We start from the raw sequence: 19,840 nt of genomic DNA, 5'->3' as shown, positions 1-19,840 counted from the left end.
GGGTTAAAAGTTATCCGTTTCTGCGTCGCGTTCCCACTAACCCACTTGAAAAACGGATAAGTTTGAAAACGGGTCTCAAAATGAGTCAGTTTTTACCCGGGTATCTTTTGACCCACCCGCGAGATAATGGAAACGCCGAACCCGGATAATTTTTGATCCACTTGCAACAACAACAACGTTTAAAAATTGAGATGGCGCCAAAAATAAAAAAACAAAATCCTGGATGTCAACGTTGCTTCCATTGGCCTACAACGATAGAAATTGAGGGATTATTGATGCAAATACTAATTTCTCTTACAACTTTTCACCCTTGATACATTTTAACCCGGTTTAGTGGGAAAGATAAAAAACGGATTAAAAACGGGTCGAAGAAAAATGCCGTTTCCATTGACTCACTTTAAAAACGGATAACTTTTAACCCGGGTATGTTTTAACCCAGGTTAGTGGAAAGGCTGCCTAAATTGTGTCTGTTCAGCATCATTAACAACGTGTTAAATTGCCCCAGTGTACCCATTTTCATGCTGGTACCACAATTTGCACAATTCAAGTCAAATACTGTGCTTAAAGCCTAGACTATGAAGGTAAAACCCAAATTCGAGAACTGGGTTCCAGTACCCTATTATAAAAATAGCATCAAGGGGTAAGATTGTCAATTACATCTTTTCGTATAAGTTTCCAGTTTGTTGAAAGAATAGAGAAAGCTGCATTTCATATTCATATAAAAGAGAGTAATTATTTGGAGAAGAATGCCTAAAAAGAAACATGGGTATCAATATCATATTCTGAAAATAGCATCAAGGGGCAATTCTTTACTTCCTTTTCTCTTAATATATGTAAATATATGATAATGCACCTAAATCTTTCCTTTGCACATTTTTTACGAATCATTGGCCCAATACGAGGACTGGGGCCAAGTACCCCAGTCTAAAAATAGCAGTTGGGGGCATTTTTCGGCTTGTGTCTGTTCGGCATTATTTTCAGCGTGTGAAATTACCCCAGTGTACCCATTTTCATGCTGGTATCGCAATTTGCACAATTCATGTTCTAACAGCCCAGACTAACAACGGTAGAGAAACATTGTGAAGATTATAACCTTTCGCGGAAAGATCACATGATCGGAAGATGGACGTTTGAAACATTATTTATTTGTCTCTTTGTCTCAATTCTCATCGAAGGACTAGTTTATATCGACGGTAACGATAGGGTTTGATTGATTTGATTTGATTTGATTTGATTTGATTTGATTTGATTTGATTTGATTTGATTTGATTTGATTTGATTTGATTTGATTTGATTTGATTTGATTTGATTTGATTTGATTTGATTTGATTTGATTTGATTTGATTTGATTTGATTTGATTTGATTTGATTTGATTTGATTTGATTTGATTTGATTTGATTTGATTTGATTTGATTCGATACTGATTTACAATGTGGCCTGTCTAAAAACCTAAGCTAATTAACATACAATTAAATAACAAAGTTAAACCAAAATTAATATACAAGTTATTCTGGTAAGATAAAAATAAAAAATAAATAAAGAAGATGTTTGATACTGTACAAGAACTCTCACCCTTTGTTTTTTCAAAGATTGTTTCAGCAAACTTATGAAAGTAGCCAGTGAAGGGACATTTTTTATTTTAGTGCTTAGTTTATTCCACACATTCACACCTCGATATGAGAAACTACGTTGCCCGTAAGAGGTTGCAAAGCGAGGAATTCTAAGATCCGTGTCTGTATTAATGAGAGACCGTGAACTGTTTTCCGATAATTTTGTAAACATTAGCTGCATATATTCAGGAGCTAATCCCTGGAGAGACTTGTACACTGCAGTTGCAGTTTCAAATTAAATCATTTCTTTTATAGTTAACCACCCAGGCTTCCAATCAATGGAAGGGATGATGCATCGCTAGAGCTGTTAGTAGTGATTCGTGCGGCACGGTTTTGCAACTTTTGCAGCTTATCAAGCAGAGTTTCTCCACAACAACCCCACACTGAGCAGCAGTTTCTGAAATGCGGTTCAACTATACCTGTATACATGTTTTCTAGAATTTCTAATGGAAGATATTGTTTTAGCATATTTAAGCATGCCCACTGGTCTGGAAATCTTGCCTATAGAAAAAGTTATATGTTCTCTCCACTTAAGTTCTGAATCAATCTGAATGCCCAGATACTTATTTGATCCAATCATACCTAGGTTGTCCTCTTTTATATGGAGATTGATCACAGGATCTCCATTGTCCATATAGTGTTTTTTCAAATTACTCGAGGAACCAAGGATCATGCTTTGCGTTTTGGCTACATTAAGGAAGAGTTTATTACCTTCCAACCAAATCTGAAGCCTTTCAAGGTCTGAATTAACTGCTTCATTTATCTCGGCTATAGATTTTGATAAGTACGAAATGGTTGTGTCGTCAGCATACATGGTCACTTTTGTGCTTTACAGCGCACAGGGCAAATATTTTATATATATATCAAAAATTGTAATGGACCGAGGCACGATCCTTGTGGTACGCTACAGTTCACGTTTGCTATTTTTGATGTGTGTCGATTCACTTTACAGCATTGCTTACGATCATGTAAGTACGATTTAAACCAAATCTAGCTCGTTTCCCCGCACTCCATAATGACAAAGCTTTTGAATGAGAATTGCATGATCTACAGTATCAAAGGCTTTTTCAAGTCGATAAATACTACAGATGAAAGAAGTCCTTTGTCAAAATCATGGTACCAGTCACCACTACTTTTCAATAAGCCCGTCAAAACTGAGTGCAGGGCTCTGAAGCCGGATTGATGTGAGTAGACCAACTTATTAACCTCGAAGTAGGCAAGATTGTCTTCTTAAAAAGACGTGAAGCAACCGGGAGCACGGATATAGGTCTGTAGTTTGACCTGTTTTCAGTAGGCCCCTCTTTATAGATAGGAGCTACTCTAGCAACTTTCCAGTTGTTTGGAAAAAAGCCCTCCGAAATCGATATATTAAATATAGGGTGGATTCTTTTGGCAAAAACGCCTATTACATTATATGCCCCTAGATCCAGCTCAAGTTCTATACAATTATGTTCCGAGGAAAATAGCGATATGTGATCGCAAAATTTTCCGGATTTGCCCCAGGGCCTCTCGGTGGCCCTGTCCCATTAACTTAAATTCATTCTTCCGTTTAAAATGTTTCACTATTTCCACGCAAAATTGTGTTACTTTTAGTCAATTCCATTTTGAACGGAATTCATTACTTATGACGTCCCCTAGACTTTCAGGCCCTAGAGCCATTTCCCTCCTTGCCCCCTTTCGGCGGCCCCGATGGGACCAAAGGGTACAGTTAGACTTTCTCGACTTGCACAATAGTCATATATTCTCTTGATGATGCATGGTCTTGCAAATGTGAATGATCCAGAAGATTTAGCAGCTGAATCAGATGTAAGTCGATTCATTGTGTAAGTTTGATTAAAAAAGATTAGTTTACTATGGTTTAATGACCTAGGTGCAGGCTAAAACAAGATGACAGTTGGATGGCAATGTGGACGAAACCTTACCTGAACATACTTTGAAAGGGTTTCGAGATAGAAAGCAGTTCAATAGGTTGAGCTCAAATCATACACAGTTTCTGGTTCAATAAAGAAAACCATTAATCTAGTGTTGAAAGAGGGAGACTCCATTGGGTGGGATTATGTAAGTTGATAGTGGATTAATTTCATGCACTCCTTAAATGTCCAGATTTCCCAATTATAAGAGAATCCAAAAGTCTTGTTCATTCCAAAGTCTTCCTTTTGTTGTCCGAATAAATGTGAACTGTATGCCTTTCTAGCAAGATGTAATCAAAATAGCTAACTGGCGATTAATTTGCCAGAGAAATTTTTAGAAAGTATAGCGTGAGGCGATGTTTCCCCCAATATCTAAAGGAGACTGTTGAGAACCCACTGTGGTAGCTGTTTTTAATTTCCATGTCGCTTTCATTATCAGGAATAGTATTATATCGAGCTTATAACTCATTCTTTTAAGCCGCTCTTACACGGTCAGATTTTGTCGAATTCTATTGTCGAATTCGACAGAATCTGACCGTGTAAGAGCGGCTTTAGTCAGTGAATAGCTTGAATGACTTCATGTACTCTAAAGAGAATCTTCAACTCACATGCAAGTGCACAGGGTGTGACCATGGGTGTGATTTCGGGTGTGGCTTCTGTTGTAAAGCCCCCTTCCTAACATTTTTGGAAGGCATCCCTGTTGTTAGTCTATATGAACAGACACGAACTTAGCTGGGCTCTATTTGCCTGTACGTTAGGTCATAAGTTGCAATGGTACACAATATCAGTTACAACATGACGTTTTTAACCTTGATTACAATCAAAACCATGAAAAGAGAAATTTCAATAAACGGCTGTTAAAGCTGATGGATACTTGGATACTGGAAAACACTTACAGAGAGATATCGAGCCATCTGCCTGGTAGAAGTACTTGCACTCAGTGCCGAGGAGAAAGGGGGTCAGGGGGGGGTCACTGACCGAGGGGGTCAATGACTTTAGAGACCCATAGATAATAACTCAACTAAACAATTAATAATAAGCTTAATAATAAGCAATTCAGCCTCTCCATTATCAAAACCTGTTAATAATGAAAAGCCTTTAAATGAAATAAGGTAGAATTAAACAGCATTCTGATTGCTAGGTGTAAAAATTTTCAATTTATTTGAAGAGTGAAAATCTATCTGGTGCAGCATGTTCTTTTTTATCAAATTTAGCATTTAAACATTTTTCACTTCTTAAAATTTCCTCAGACCCCTTACAAGGGTTGTGCCTTGCTTTTTTGTTGTTGTTGTAATCTTATTTTAAATTAAATACATATTATTTTGAGCTACAATACCGTATCTGGCCTAATTTGATTATTTACAAAATATATATATTAAACCAACAATTTTTAATAAGTTTACAAATAAAATATTAACAATAAAATCATTAAGTTTGCATACGTTGCATGTACAGGTTGTTCTGTCCCAGTTTTTAATTAATCTTTTTAATTGGATCAGATTTTATTTCCTGTGGTAATCCATTCCAAATTTGTGGTCCGAGGGACCTGAGGCTGTTTGTACCAAAAGTTGTTTGGTTGGGCCTGTAGTGCTGCAAGTCTTGTGGACGACGTGAGGATCGGTCAGAGGTTCTTTGTTTGAAAATATTTTGCATGAATTCAGAATTTAACATTTTTACAGTTTTGAAAATTTCAATACAGAGGTTCCTTTGCCGACTTACATGCATTGTGCATTTTATCTTTTGTTTAGACCCGGGGCCCATAAATCCTCTCCTCGGCCATGCTTGTACTTTGTAGGCTCAAGGTTTTGCTTGTTTAACAGTAAGATACAAATGAGAATAGCTGATTTAACGTAAGGATCTAATAAAATTTAAGCCATATTTAACATGCTAATATTCAGTTCAGTTCAGTTATCTTTATTTCAAATTCCACTACATACATATACTCAAAACATTAAACGACAATTTGAATAGTCACAGACAACAAATTATAAATACAAGCATACAGATTTAACATAAATCAAAAGAAAATTGCCTTTACATCACTATAGAATTTGTATGAAGGGATTTTTAAGGAAGAGCTCTCTCAGTAGCTAAGCTCGTCAAGGAATAGGCATCAATATTTCGATGCTTGTTTATGGGCAAATAGAGCAAGATAAAAAATCTTCCGAAGAATTACAGACGAAAGCTTTAGATAGCAATTGAACAATCAGGGCTGGGCGGCGCTGCCACGCAGTACTTATGTATACAACGTGCCAGAAAGAAGAGACACTCGATAGAGCCGTCCGTTGGATACTGCGAATCTTTGATGGACAATTTTGCAAAAAAACGATAGGTTGGAACACCGCAAACGGCAAGAAGCAATCCAATAAAATGTAAAGAATTCAATATGATAAATCAAAATATTGAAATAAAATAATAAGTGAAATAATATTTTCCCCCGAAATGCCTGCTTCATCATATTAAATCAGGGCTGCAGAAGAAGGGGGCACAGGGGAATCAACCCTCTTCTACTTTTCAAAGGGGGGCTGCACCCCTTCTTCTTTTTTGGATAGTTCTAAAATATAAATCTTTGATTGAACCGATATTCCTTTTTGAGATTTGCATTCATGTGTAACATCAATATCACTCTTGATAACTGAAAACTCAATAAATGCTGGCAAGTTTTTCTCCTTTCAATTATTTGATTCAAAATTATTCTACTCAAGTAAAACGTAAACATTGGAAGACGATTTAACACTAGAAAATAGAAAATATAGAAAGAAAAGAAATTGATATTGAGGAGCCATGCAAACGAAAACAACTGAAATATTTATTTTGTATACAACTTAGAGAAAGCTCTATGGCCCCCTTTACACTTTTTGGCTCTACGCTACTGGAGAAAATCTTGCCCTTTTCACTTTCAATTTCATGCACACACCCCCTGTCCTTTTCTGACCCTGCACCACCATACCACCACCACATATCAACTTACATGAAGTATTTAGCTTATTATAAAGTCGGCCTAAATTTGAGCGCGGTTTTTTGCACAGTTCCCGAAAGTTTCATAACAAATCTGATTTTGGCAGCTTTGCGATTTAGAACATGGAAGACAAGGTAAATAATATATAATTTTAATGGCTGTGGTTCATTTTTCCTTGAGCCGAATGTTATTTTTGGGTAATAGAATCTACATTTGAGGTGTCGAACTGTCGATGAACAAGACGACACGACAATCGCTTGTTTTTGCCTCCACTAAGTCTTTGATTATATGGTTCACTACCGTTGAAGAATGCAAGCAACCTATAAGACCTCAATATTTTCTTAATTTGTTTTTCTTTTTCCCGAGACCTAAGTTGTTTTCTTTCTTGCTGCGTAAATTTTGTAATATTTTGTAGCCAATTTTTTTTTCTCCTTTGCAGGACACCCACGGACAGTTGTCACCAGGTGAAAGCCAAGCGTTTGCTAGTTATTATTTGTGTCCCCTGCAATTCAAGTCTGAAAAGTAAACATTAGGATGACTACCTTCTAGCCCTTTTTCATTAGAATAGCCTTTACTATTGTATAGGCCAATATGGAAAGAATTTTGCACGTGTATTCATCACATCAGTTCAGTTCAGTTCGGTTTTTTTATTTTAATTTCCACTACGTACAATTGATCAATAATAACTACTTTCACAAACAACTAAACTACAGGAATTACACAACAATATTATAGATCAATCAAAACAGAAAATTGATACAATATTTACAAAACATAAAAAAAGATAGACTGTATGAAGGGAATTACTTAAAGGAGGAGCTCTCTCAGTAGCTAGACCAATCAAGGGGAGAGTATCCCATTCATATGAGATTTAGCAAAAACAGCAGTTGCAGACTTGAGCGGTTGTGCAAAAAAAGGTTTGCTTCAAATATTGACCAAAATATACCTATCTATTTCCAAATCTAGCTTGAACGTCTAGTTTTTTCCTTTTTGTTTTTTTCATAATCTGTTTCGCCATGAAAAGTTTACGTTTTCAAGATTGGAGTTTGTGTTCAGAACCAGCACTTACCTCTTGTGAGGAGAGCACCATTGGGCAAGGGTGTTAGCAGAAATTGTGCCCCTGTCCACAAAGATGCCAGGTCTTTAGTTATGCATGCATTCTGTGGTTGCACCCTGCTATGTGCTCCTATGCATACCAACGAGGGGGTATTGTGTAAAGTCTGTGTGTAAGACCCACTGTCAACCAACAAAGAAGCCTCCATATTTTACTTAGCCTTTTCTTTTTTATCAATATCATCCCTGCTGAATTCCACAATTTCCTGTTTCTTTTATTGTAACATCCTACCCAGACTAATCAAATTAAGTACAATGCTACTGATTTTCTTAGCACAGTTTATTTAAGAATTAAAGAAGTCTTAAAAATGAATTTACTTTTATTGTCTGACAAAAGTTATCAACAATGTAGAAAACATCTACCACATTGAAATTGTGCTATTTTACAATATTGCTTGGTTATCAGAATATTCTATGAATACATAATTCTAGACAAGAAAGACCTTTAAGCTCAACTTTTCAAACTTTTGTTTAAAAACTTTGATTACAAACTAAACACTCTACTAAGGCTGAGGCATTGAAAGAACATATCATAATATAATTTGATTAAAAATGACATATCCTACAAAATTTTTGCTTGAGCATTAAAATTAAATTGCTAACAACACTTCCAATTTTTGAAAATTGTCATTCCTTTCAGACCTGTCAAGTGTCCGGCATCGTGCAGGATTTGCACGCATTTTCGTGTCAAATCCCCATTCCCGCACGCTTGCTCTAAAATAGGCTGGTTGTTGGCATTTTTTAATTTGTGGTTTTGAGGTTTTTTTCTAATACGTTTTCTATTTTATTCATCTACTTTTGAAAGAAAGCCAGAAAAGGGTTTATGGTTTATGTCACCTCATAGGGAGCTGTGCAAGGAAACACATCAAACTATTCGAATATATTTTGAGTTCCGCAGATCATTGGCTTCCGAACTTAATGCGCATGCGCAAGCTTTGAGTTTCAATGATTCTGAACAAAAATGGCATCCGCGAAGTAGAGAAGTCACCTGGGAGTACAACAAAGAACATTTAAAAAAATGTTAATAAACTGAGAAAATTTCATTGTTTTGTAAAAGATAAATTCAATATATACTCGAGATTTATTATGGAATAGTTCAAATTTGTTTTGTTGTGGTTTTAATCTTGGATAATGTTTTAATTTTGCACTTAGATGGTAGACAAGTAGCCCATGCTACAGAAGTCAATAATTCATGTTTTGCCACATTTAACCTTTTTCATTTATCATTTGTAAGTGTACGCATGTTTGTCCCTCATCTCATTTTCCAAAACTTGACAGCCCTGTCCTTTTTGAAGGAAAACCGTTTGCTCTAAGACCATCAGCTCTGTCATCATCTTCTGGTGGATTTGGTAAGTCTTTTGGTCTCTTGCACATAAATCATAGATGACTTATGAAATAAGAAAAAAAGTTAAATCTACTTTTTGCAACATGTACAGCTCTGTCTATCCTGCATCAAGCATTTCACGACAGACATTAAACAGTAATTTGCATTACATCATGCAAGTGGATTTATATCAAAATGAAATACATATGCATTATTGCAAGATTGATAAGTTAAGAATACAATCATTTGTATGCATGAGAATGAATACACTGTTCTCTTCTCTGGTACTTGTATTCTTTTATATCCGACAACCCTTTTGTCAAAATATTCTAGTTCTATGTAGGGGGGAAAAGGGTACTAAAATGTGTTTGTCGAAATTTTTTACCAGAATACTTTTTTTCTTAGAAGTGGTTCACTTATTTTTGGTTACTTTTAGATATTTTTCATTGTTTAGGTTCTCTGCAAGGAAACAAGCCTATTCTTTTAAGGCCCTCAGCCCTAACTGCTATTGCAGATAAACTTGAAACTAATACAGGTAAGAGTTTTCTGTGAAGCCCAATTAAAAAATCTTCTCAATTGCTCTAGACTCTAATTTTTTTTGGAAATATAAATAGTAAAGAAACAACTTGGTTAGCATTATCCTATTAAGCTTGTTTAGAATGACTTCCATTTACATTTGGAGTGTAAAATAAGGATTGTGGTCAGTGGGGGGAAAAATGCGCATTTTTGAGAAACTTTCAGTTCACACATATTGGAAAAAATTATGTATAGTTACAAAGTAGCCCTGATAAGTTCCTTTAGCAAAAAAAATTGCTACCCATTCTTTAAGAGAGGATTTTTTTAAGAATGAAAAACTGGTGCACATTTTTTAACCACAAAAAGGAGAAAAATGCGCACATGTAGCAAAAAACGGCGCACCTCTCAATTACGAAAGAATGTTAATTTGATTCAATAAATTTGTTGATATTTGCTGTAAATAATTTTTTAAATCAAGATTTCCATTTAATACAAAAAATACATATGTCAAAAAGCTAAAAATACAGCTAATAAAAATAGTTTTAACATCTGTAGAAGTCGTATTTTCTTATTATACTGAATCGTGAGTGTGCAGCTGAATCTTCTTCGAATTTGTATCCTTTGCCACTGATGATTTACGATGGCTGACATGGGCCAAGAAACAGGTACTTCACATCAACGATTTCAACATCTTGCAGTTTAGCAAAATCCCAAAATCCATCACCTCGATAACAGAGGAAGTTCATCTCTACTGTGTCAGCATTGTCATCAGGACCCTGTGCAAATGTTTTTTGTACTTTCCCCCAATAAAATTGGTCCCCATAGTAAACGCAATAGAAAAGACCTTTCTTGTCATCATCCATTTGTTCTGTTATCAGGCTGATCTCCATAGCCAAACTTTCTTCAGTGTTCACACTGAAGCAGATTTTACACATTTTACAAGGTAGGTATAAAAGGTAGCACATTTTACAAGCAAAGGAATGCAATACACATCTTTTTCTAAGAAACATGTCAGACAAGGTAGGCTTAAAGTTCCACAACATTGTTGATTTGAGCCTCAATGTTTCTTATGAACAGGCTCTTGTTTTAGGGTACTAGGTGGAGAAAGTGACACTTTACTTGGTTTTTCTCTCCTTTTTTCTATCTGAGCCTGGCAATGTTTCCTAGATGTCTCTTAGTTTTTAGGATATTTAGGCATTTTTTACTGTCTCCACGTTTCTTTAAAAAAAGATGCTCATTAAAGGCATTAAGTCATGATAAAATGGATTGGGTATACCCTAAGTGCCTAAATCTGCTGAGTCATGATTTTCATGACTGGGATGCTATTGGTTGACCTTGAACTGGTCACATGAACTCACCTGGTACTGATTGACAAAACAATTTCCATCAATGGCAAGTTGTCAACAACAGATGCAAACATCACATGTAATAGCAGCGATCATGCAAAAACCAAACGACCCCCTATAGAGAAGGCCTATTTACCATGACTCAATGCCTTTAAACTAGTTTTTGTTACCTGGGCTATCTTGAAAAACACAGTTCTTTTGATCAAGAAATACAATGGAATCTATGTGTAAGCAAAAAGGAACAAGATCTGTAATCTCTTTACATTTTGTAGTACCAAAGGATTATTTCCTAGTATTAAAAACAAAATGAAATTGCTACCCACCTTCATTTACTTTAAGGCCAGGTCAGTGTTCTTGCCTATTCAATTGTATTTGATTTTGTACTTTTCTATTTCCAAAATGTGGTTTTATTGCATGGAAAATGTTTATGAGAGACACTCAAGGTTCTCTATTTAGGCTTAAATTAAAAATTTTCAAACAGCAAATGTTTGGACTGTAAGAACAAGTGGTGGGCATCACCTGAAAAGAACACTTCATCACTTCATCAGTTTCCATTTTTGACTTAAAATTTGTTTTTTCTTCTTAATGTAGATCGGTTTCAGCTATTGTGGTACAATTTTTGGTTTGTGTGATCTTGCATGGTGAATTATTGTTTCACCATAGTCGCTAATTTGGAGTTATGACATTGTCCATACACTCTAAAAACACAATCCTGGCTAATACTGAAGGGAATTTTATAAATGTGTGTGAATAAAATTTCTCAATTCGGTAATCTTCATTTACTTGTGTTACAGAATCAAAAAAGAGGAAAACAGGTGAAGACAAAGAAGGTGAACAATGCTTCCTCATTGAATTTTGATACACGTGGTGGTTTTTCTATTTCTGTGATAAACTACCTCAATAAAAGACTTTCACTTGTTAATCTTTTCAATTTTCACCCTTTTTGGCTATTACAAACCAAAAAGGGTATTAGTTTTCCTCTTTGAAATGTATATACGAAGCAAAATAGTTGCTCAAAAAGAATTATTGAAAACAAATCTCTTCCATTTTTATTTCTGCTTTTTATTGTTTCTTACTTATTTGTTTAGATTTCCTAAAATCATTATCTCCCTTTTTAGACACCCCTTATTTGGGCCCCAGGTTATACTGACCCCTCCATTTACTTTGTACCTAAAGGGATGCAAGCAAAAATGATTATACTTGATCACAATTTTTCTTTTAAAGAAGGTTAGATTTTGATGGAAGCAATCAAGTAATTACAAGTCTCCCATTACTAGCCAAAAAGTGTTGTTACAGACCCAAAACTTCTAGCCAACAGTAGTACCCATGATACAAGTGCTTTAGCTTTTCAGTTAAGCTTAGTTGGGTTTTTAAGCATCCCTAGTTCATTTAAGGTTCATGTGAAAACAACACTATCTAATTGCTCATTAATTTTGACTAATAAATGCAATTATTTGTTGACTTTAATTCTTGTATTTTGATTTACCTAATTTGTGGGATATTTTTACTGTTCTGTTGCTTTGCGCTGCTAAAGCCGTTCTTGAATTTTTTAAAATATTTTTTTTGAAAGTTTGGTTAAAAAAAATGCTTGAATAAAATCAACAATTTTTGCCATTTGGTTCATCTTGAGTATTTACTTACATATAGGTTTTTACTGAACTTTTCATGTTTGTTTATGCAGGAGTATCAAAAGATGATGATGGAAAGAAGAAAATCAAGGTAATGAATTGTGCTTGCAAGATATTACCCTATTTCTGATGTTTAATCCAAGCCAAATGAGGTTAACTCATTACCAACTTGATATAATTAAGTGAAATTATTAGTTTGTTGTTATATTGAAACAATAATGATGTTACTCAAAGTTTAAAAAAGAATCACAAAAGTGAAATGGAAAAGCCACCACTTTGTTTGATAAATGTTTTGTTTGCCATTATTCATGCATTTTCTTTTACTAATTACTTTTAGGTTGAAAATGAATCGAAAAGCCCTTCAGCAGGCCTCCAGTTGACTGACACTGTTGTTCCTCCCCAAGGAATTGGCACATTTGGCTTTGTTAACGAAGACAAAGATGCCAATAATGTGAATAATAGCCATGGGGACAATAATAGTGGGTACGTTTGCCTACCATGTCCCTTTTGCTGATTTTAAATAGATAGTTATTTATCATAAAAGTTCGACCTTTAATAAGACTACCAGTTAATACTCCATCCAGACAAGCTCTTAGTGAATTTCTGCGACCAGTCAAAGTGACATGGGTCAGCATTGTCACTCAACACCTGAAACATCTAGGTTTAACTTTCAGTGAAGCCCAAGAACGATATGGCGCCATTGTTAGAGGCGCTGACTACAGACCCACCCAAGGGTCCGTGATTCGAGTCCCTGGCCTGACCAAACTGTCACCTAGAATGAGAGGGGTCGCCAGCTCTTTGTAATTCCAGGCGTAGGAATCACGAGGTGTGGTCACATCAAGATGAAGACTAAGGCACTGCTCGATAAGCATAAGCTTCTCATTTCCCTGCAAACTACCTTCGGATGCTAGGTGGAAACAAATATAAATATAGAACTAGCAGAAGGCAGAATAGAATGGAAAGCGCTGGTCAGAAAAGTGAAAAGTGTCTAGTCACAACACTGGCGTAGTACAAAGCAGAGAGAGGGAGAGAGTTATTATATAAGTCTTTATGGTAAACGGTTCGCCTTGCTGATGTTAAGCAAATGGTCGGGACATTGTTGCAATTGTCTTTCGTCTGAGGAGGTCACAAATCAAGGAAATTGCCCCAAACATTTTATCTCCCGAGAAAATTGATCATAGATTTGCATTTTTGTTCGGTGAAATGTTTGTTTCACTTGACAGGGGCAAAATGATTTGATTTCAATCCATACAGTCCATTCCAGTAGTTTGAATATCCCAGTCACATGCAGGGTAAGAGCTATGTAGCTAAATTGGTACGTTTCTTTGACATAATCGTTTGTTTTATTCCAGGTCAAATGATGGTGCTTATAGATTTGTGTTCGGGCAGAATATTAGCGAGCGTGTGACAGTAAGCAAATTTTAATCCCACTATCTTTATTGAGAGTTTATTTTGCATTTTTTTCCTGTTGAATTATTCACGCTAAATTCAACCCTGATCATAAGCAGCAGCTCAAATTTATCATATGATTCAATAATACAGAATTTGTAGCTCCGTTTTTCGAGCTACAACTTGAAACAATTAATAGAATTTAGATTTTATGATACCCGTAACAGAACTTTATCGGTTCGGAAAAGAACTGACATCATGGGAACGCGTTTGAGCAAGTGCATAACATAACTCTTGATTTAAAAGCATTGATAAATAGATCCTAGTCGATTAGATTTGATTTCAATGCTATGCATGTTTGTTTTGTTTGGGGAAGGGCCCTTTCTATAAAGTATGGTTTAGAATACATTACTTGAATACTCTCTGGGCCAATTTTTGTAGGATTGAGGGTACTAAACTCTTTTACAACAACCAATCATTTTGTGGCCATCGTACAGAACATGTAGTTGTCCATAGCAAATAAAATGACGTCCTTTGATCCAATGTTTTTAATTGTTTGGTATCAACATCGCATTAAAGAAAATATGTGAAAATATGTGCTTGTCTATTTATAATTTGATAGCATTGGTTTCAGTAAGATTGTTGATTGTATGAAAATATAATTTGGTTTCATCACAATCAAGTATAATTATTGTTTTATTTCTTTTCAGGGGTTTGAAGATGTATCAAAATCAGATACGTCTGGAGAGGGTATGTTATTCTCAAATGCTTCAAGCTGTATTGTATTGTATTGTATTGTATTGTTTTGTATTGTCTTGTATTGTATTGTATTGTATTGTATTGTATTGTATTGTAGTTGTTGATTTTTTTGGGTGATTTCTTGAGTCTTTAATAAGTTATCATGTTTGTTAAAGTTATTAGTTGATTAGGTTCTGCCAAGCTACCAACCTGCTTCCATCCAACACTAAAGAGGACATCAGAAAATACTGCCTTATTTCAGATTTCGCTTCCCTCTTTTATAAACTTCAGATATAAACCCCAGATATAAACTCGCCATTCCATTGGTCGATAATTTGATTGACAAATTTATTTTGACCAATCATATTTCTGATAGTCAATAATAGTAGTGAAAATTGTTAACCAAGAAAGGTCAATTTCGGACGCTCACTGTCAGTAACTACGACTCTTGCTAGCCGACTAAGCATAGAATATACGCCGTTTTCGTTTTTAAATGCCGGATTTCTGTCAATGCACATAATTTTTCGCCCTTGTTACCATCATGCCAAATGTGCCACTGGATGGTCACTCTGTTTTAGGTTCAGCGAATTGAATTCATTCTGTACATAGACGCAAAATGCAAGCTTAAACTGTGATACCAAAACGTACATTCTACATTTATGATTAAAATCTATGCAAAAAACATCTGTTTCTTAAACAGTCCCATCCTGCCAGGAAGCTGCACCTGGTATTTTTGTAGAAGATTTTTTAATGTCTCAAGTAATTGGGTCATTTTTTTATGAAAATTTGTAAAAGCCACAAGTAACTGAGTCGTTTAGAAATTGGGTAAAAACATTTTTTTTAAATAGGGAATTTGTTTGAAAAACCGGAAGAGATATCAGCAAAAGAGCAAGAACAGAAATTAGTTGAAAATGCATTGGAACATATGAAAAAGGAAGAATCTACAAAAATACATTTAAAGGAAGTTGAAGTTGTGACTGGAGAAGAAGGCGAACGCAATGTGTTACAGGTTTGTTGGGCAAATCAATTTTTAAGGAGACCTGGGCGATTGTTTGGGATGTATATATATGCGGTTGTGCTATAGTATGTTTGCTTTTTAAAGGCGATTAATATCATGCTCTTTTTAGCTGGAACATTTTTCGTTCACTGGATGATGCAGGCTCAGAAAAACAAACTTTCTTTAATTAGCTACTTTCATCGAAACGGCTTTGCTATCATTCTGCTCAATATCCACTTATTTGGCAGTTTAGAGATGAGTTTTAATGCAACTGTATCGAGAACGTTTGAAAAATTTATAGAGAAACATTTTAAAACAAATGTTTTGAAAAACGAAGATTTAAAAAAAATTTATCGAGAAGCGTTTCAAAGCAACTGTTTTGAAAAACGAAGATTTAAAACAAATGTATCGAAAAACGTTTTAAAACAAATCTATCGACAAACGTGTTAAAACAACTGTTTTAAAAAAAGAAGATTTAAAACAAATGTATAAAGAAAAGTTTTGAAATAAATATATAGAGAAACGTTTTGAAACAAATGTTTTGAAAAACGAAGATTTAAGAAAAATGTATCGAGAAACGTTTTGACACGACTGTTTTGAAAAACGAAGATTTAAAACAAATGTATAGAGAAATGTTTAGAAATAAATGTATAGAGAAACGTTTTGAATCAAATGTATTTAGAAACACTTTAAAACAGATGTATTGAGAAACATTTTTAAACATATTTATCGAAAGAGTTTCAAAATATCTGCAGCTTTCTCCATTATCACATTTTTTGTTGTTTTTGTCTTTCCAGATTCAATGCAAGTTGCATTTATTATGTCCAGAAAAGTCAAATTGGATAGAAAAAGGAAGAGGGGTTCTCAAATTGAATGATATTTGTAAATCAGAAAAAGACGACATATTTCAATCGAGATTAGGTGTGTATGCCTTGCAACTGCACTAGTAATGCAAAGGTTAATGTTTTTTCTGTTATATAGCCAACAATCATTGCCGCAATACCATGCAACGATGCCCTGTTGTATAGATGTTGTTTCAAAATAAATTACAGCTTTCGGCAGAAAAGACTGACACGGAACCCTGTGACCCTAAATCAATAACACGGAACCTCCAAACGTAACATAAAAGAACACTTTTCGGAGAGGAACGAGGAATGTTATAAAAATGTGCAAAAATCTCGTCTAATGTACCAAGACTTTTGACGGGGATTTTAGGAAATGTCGATGGAATTGATAGATTTTTGGTGCTAGAGACGTTTTTCAAACATTTATGTGTGGGATTTGCAGGACTTAGAGTTTGTTGACAGAGAGAACACAAGTTTAGCACGTGTTCCCTTCGATTTCTATCTAAAAATCGAATGCCTATATGCTTAATTTCAATCAAAACTAGCTATAAAATACAGTATAGAATAATTGCCAATAATTGAAAGAGAAGCGACTTTCATGGGACACTGTTGTTAGTATAGGAATTCTGATTGTTGGTGTTGATTGGTTCCAATATTAATACTTTTGCAAGTTCTTTAGAGACATGCTGTCTTTTTTATGATCTGGTTTAACGTGCAGAAAACACGAAGCCAGCAAGAGACGAAGTTGCGTGACCGTTGCGTCTTTATGAATTTACTGACAAATTACAATACAGGGCGTATACACATAAAACGAAGGGATGCTACGGAAGTATTGTTGATTACGTTACTGTGGATACGTTGACAATGGAAGGTGTTAATGAAAATGATCCAATGAAGGACATAGTTACGTTCGACAGTGGTCACTACATTAGCACCGGTACCAATGCCACAAATGTACGATATTGCATTTTCCATGGAAAGGCAGGGGGAGGGATCCTCCAAATACTGGAGGGGAGGGATCCTCATAAATTACTGGAGAGGCGCTCTAAATAAGATTTGCATAGTCAGAAATGAAAACTTTTGGAAATTTGATTAGCAACAGGGGACCTTTGACAAGTGGCCTACAATGGTTTATACATCACCTGCATCCATCTTAATGAAAGGAAAGGGAAGGTTTAACATCTCTCATGCCAAAAAAGTCTCCAGAACATAAATGTTAGGGGTGATCGTTTCTGGTTTTGAAAAGTTTACCTTTCTCTGTTCACATTTCTAGCAAAATTCGTAGGTTATATGAAGTTTTGGATGAGATCTTGCGACCAAACCAAGTATCCTAAGCCTTATATTCTGTTGGTTGAAATTTAATTAAAACATTGCTTTATTCCTTGTTAGTATTTCGAAGGCAAGGCAGTTTCCAGGTTGTGCTGAACACGCTTCTTTGGCCACAAATTTGTTACGACAAAGCCAGCAACAAAAGTTTGCGTATCACAGCACTGGATCCAGAAACAGAAAAAATAAACGTTTATCTAGTTACCGTAAGTAAACAATTTTTTACCCTATTACACCCTTAAAGGCGCACTTCATTTAAATGCGCATGTGCTAGTATACAGATATAGGCCATTTGTCAATTCATTTTTTAAATCTGTTTGGTGCAATATTTCTCAAAAATCTCTTCTAGTTTTTTGTTAAGAGCATTTCCTTCATTGTTTCTTAGCTTTTCAAAACTTTGAGCCTCATGCTTCTTATACGCTCATCTCTTAAATAAAAGACGACTTCACAGAGCTGGCACATTTTTTCATTATTATAAGCAATTTGTACATTATGAGGTTGCTTAGCTTGGTCAAACGTAACTCAGTGACATCCATTCTTGATGTAGGGTACTCCCAAAGATATCATTCAGTTGCACACCGCCATTGATCGACGAGTTATAGCACTGCAGCGTAACACTTCAGAAGAAGAAGCTTCGGCCTGTCCGGAGGAGACTTCTGATAATGAGGTTAATGATAGCTGTGAAGGAGCAACCTGTTCATCAAATGAAACTAGAGAACACAGAGGTAAGAGACGAATTCCATTTCTAATAGGTTAATATAGGGGCAGAATGAGAAATGAAAGGAAAGTTTTTATTCGATTTTCTGAAAATTATTTTGGAGATAAGCACGATTTTATATTGATATCATTGAGATTATATATATATCTATCATATTGTAAAAGACTTTTTTCGTAAATAAATTTACTAAGCGTAACACAAGTTTTTAATTGAAATGTTTTTGCCAGGCAAGATATTGAAATTAGTGCAATTGTTAGTATTAGCTTTAGGGATAGTCAGAATGCAAAGGTTTCAAACTGTTTCATGGGCCTATTTTGCAAAATTAAAATGCTGAATGATTGTGTGTGCTAGTTAAACTCGATGCTGTTTGGCGTTATTCGCTTAAACCGCAGGGTAAATTTCTCCATGCAAATTCCTGTGAACAGCTAAGGCAGACCTCCTATAATTGATTTAAAAAAGAGAAAATGTCCTCTTCCTACCAAACTTGAACGGACGTTTGACACTACATTGCTACTTTTTAAGTATGGCTACATACTGTCGACTCGGTTTCTGTCTGGGGTCTAGGAAAACATTCTACAATATATTTTGGTGCAAACTGTTTCTGCTTTCTCACGTGACTCTTAGTCTTGTTCCATACCTTACTGAAGTTTAGCCTTTTTGTTGTTTTTTTGTAAACTTGTTAAAACTTCAATTAATTTTTAAATGTTTAAAGGATTTTTATTTCTTCACTCTGGATCTCATTGTACTTACAGAGTCAGCAGTCGCCAAAGACCACACAGAAACAACCCAAGAAACAGAGGTAGAAGATTTCAGTGAACAAAATGACTCGGGTAACAGTAATGGTAGTTCTGAACGTGAAACGTGATCATGTAGCTGTCTTTATGAAGACGTTTATGTACAAAGCTAACTTTGGATATCATATTCATCCTTTACATTATAGCATATGTGATTCTTTTTGCTTTCGTTTCACGGAACAATCAACTACAACAATAGAGTCAACACGTGCTGATGTCATAAAAGACTTTTTTAGAATGTTAAGATTTGCATTGGCAGAAAAATGACGTTGTGAAATCTTTAAATGTGCAAAACGCTTAAAACTTCTACAAATTTCCAATGACTATAGCCTGAAAGAAAGACTTGAAGTTTACTAAGACGAATGTCTGTACTCATGTGACCATCTCAGGCTGTATTGAACAAATCGACAGTTAGAGGAGCTAAATAACGCTTTTTCAGGTACTGGCTCAAGAAACAAAAAATTACAAACTTCGTGACCTATCATTATTAATTAGTAATAAATTATAGAAAGATTTCTGTTTGCTTTCTTGCACGTGGCAAGTCTTTCTAGATCAACCTCGCTAATTGCAAATCATACTAAACAGTTGATCCAACGAAACTGCTTTATCACTATTCTCTTCTACGC

The 19,840-nt window shown here is 35.1% G+C and overlaps 1 protein-coding gene across 3 annotated transcripts; it reads left to right on the top strand.

Annotated features, from left to right (window-relative positions):
- The first annotated feature begins 6,504 nt into the window (after positions 1-6,504).
- LOC135694380 (ran-binding protein 3) lies at positions 6,505-19,362 on the top strand. 3 transcript variants are annotated; one of them, XM_065213086.2, is made up of 14 exons: positions 6,505-6,614; positions 6,920-6,944; positions 8,889-8,942; positions 9,372-9,452; positions 11,574-11,609; positions 12,461-12,498; positions 12,745-12,890; positions 13,760-13,817; positions 14,507-14,546; positions 15,383-15,543; positions 16,329-16,452; positions 17,766-17,908; positions 18,250-18,427; positions 19,173-19,362. In XM_065213086.2, the coding sequence occupies exons 1-14, from the start codon at positions 6,603-6,605 to the stop codon at positions 19,283-19,285; spliced, it is 1,209 nt and encodes a 402-aa protein (XP_065069158.2). In that variant the 5' UTR covers positions 6,505-6,602; the 3' UTR covers positions 19,286-19,362. The 3 variants fall into 3 exon arrangements, with proteins under 3 accessions (XP_065069158.2, XP_065069159.2, XP_065069160.2); XM_065213087.2 differs by lacking the exon at positions 9,372-9,452; XM_065213088.2 differs by lacking the exons at positions 8,889-8,942; positions 9,372-9,452 and having other exon boundaries at positions 6,517-6,614.
- Positions 19,363-19,840: the final 478 nt, after the last annotated feature.

This window comes from Rhopilema esculentum, chromosome 8, assembly GCF_057945365.1.
Source record: "Rhopilema esculentum isolate cy_ngs chromosome 8, ASM5794536v1, whole genome shotgun sequence".
Classification (NCBI taxonomy): domain Eukaryota; kingdom Metazoa; phylum Cnidaria; class Scyphozoa; order Rhizostomeae; family Rhizostomatidae; genus Rhopilema; species Rhopilema esculentum.
This window is presented reverse-complemented; position numbering and strand designations above follow the sequence as displayed.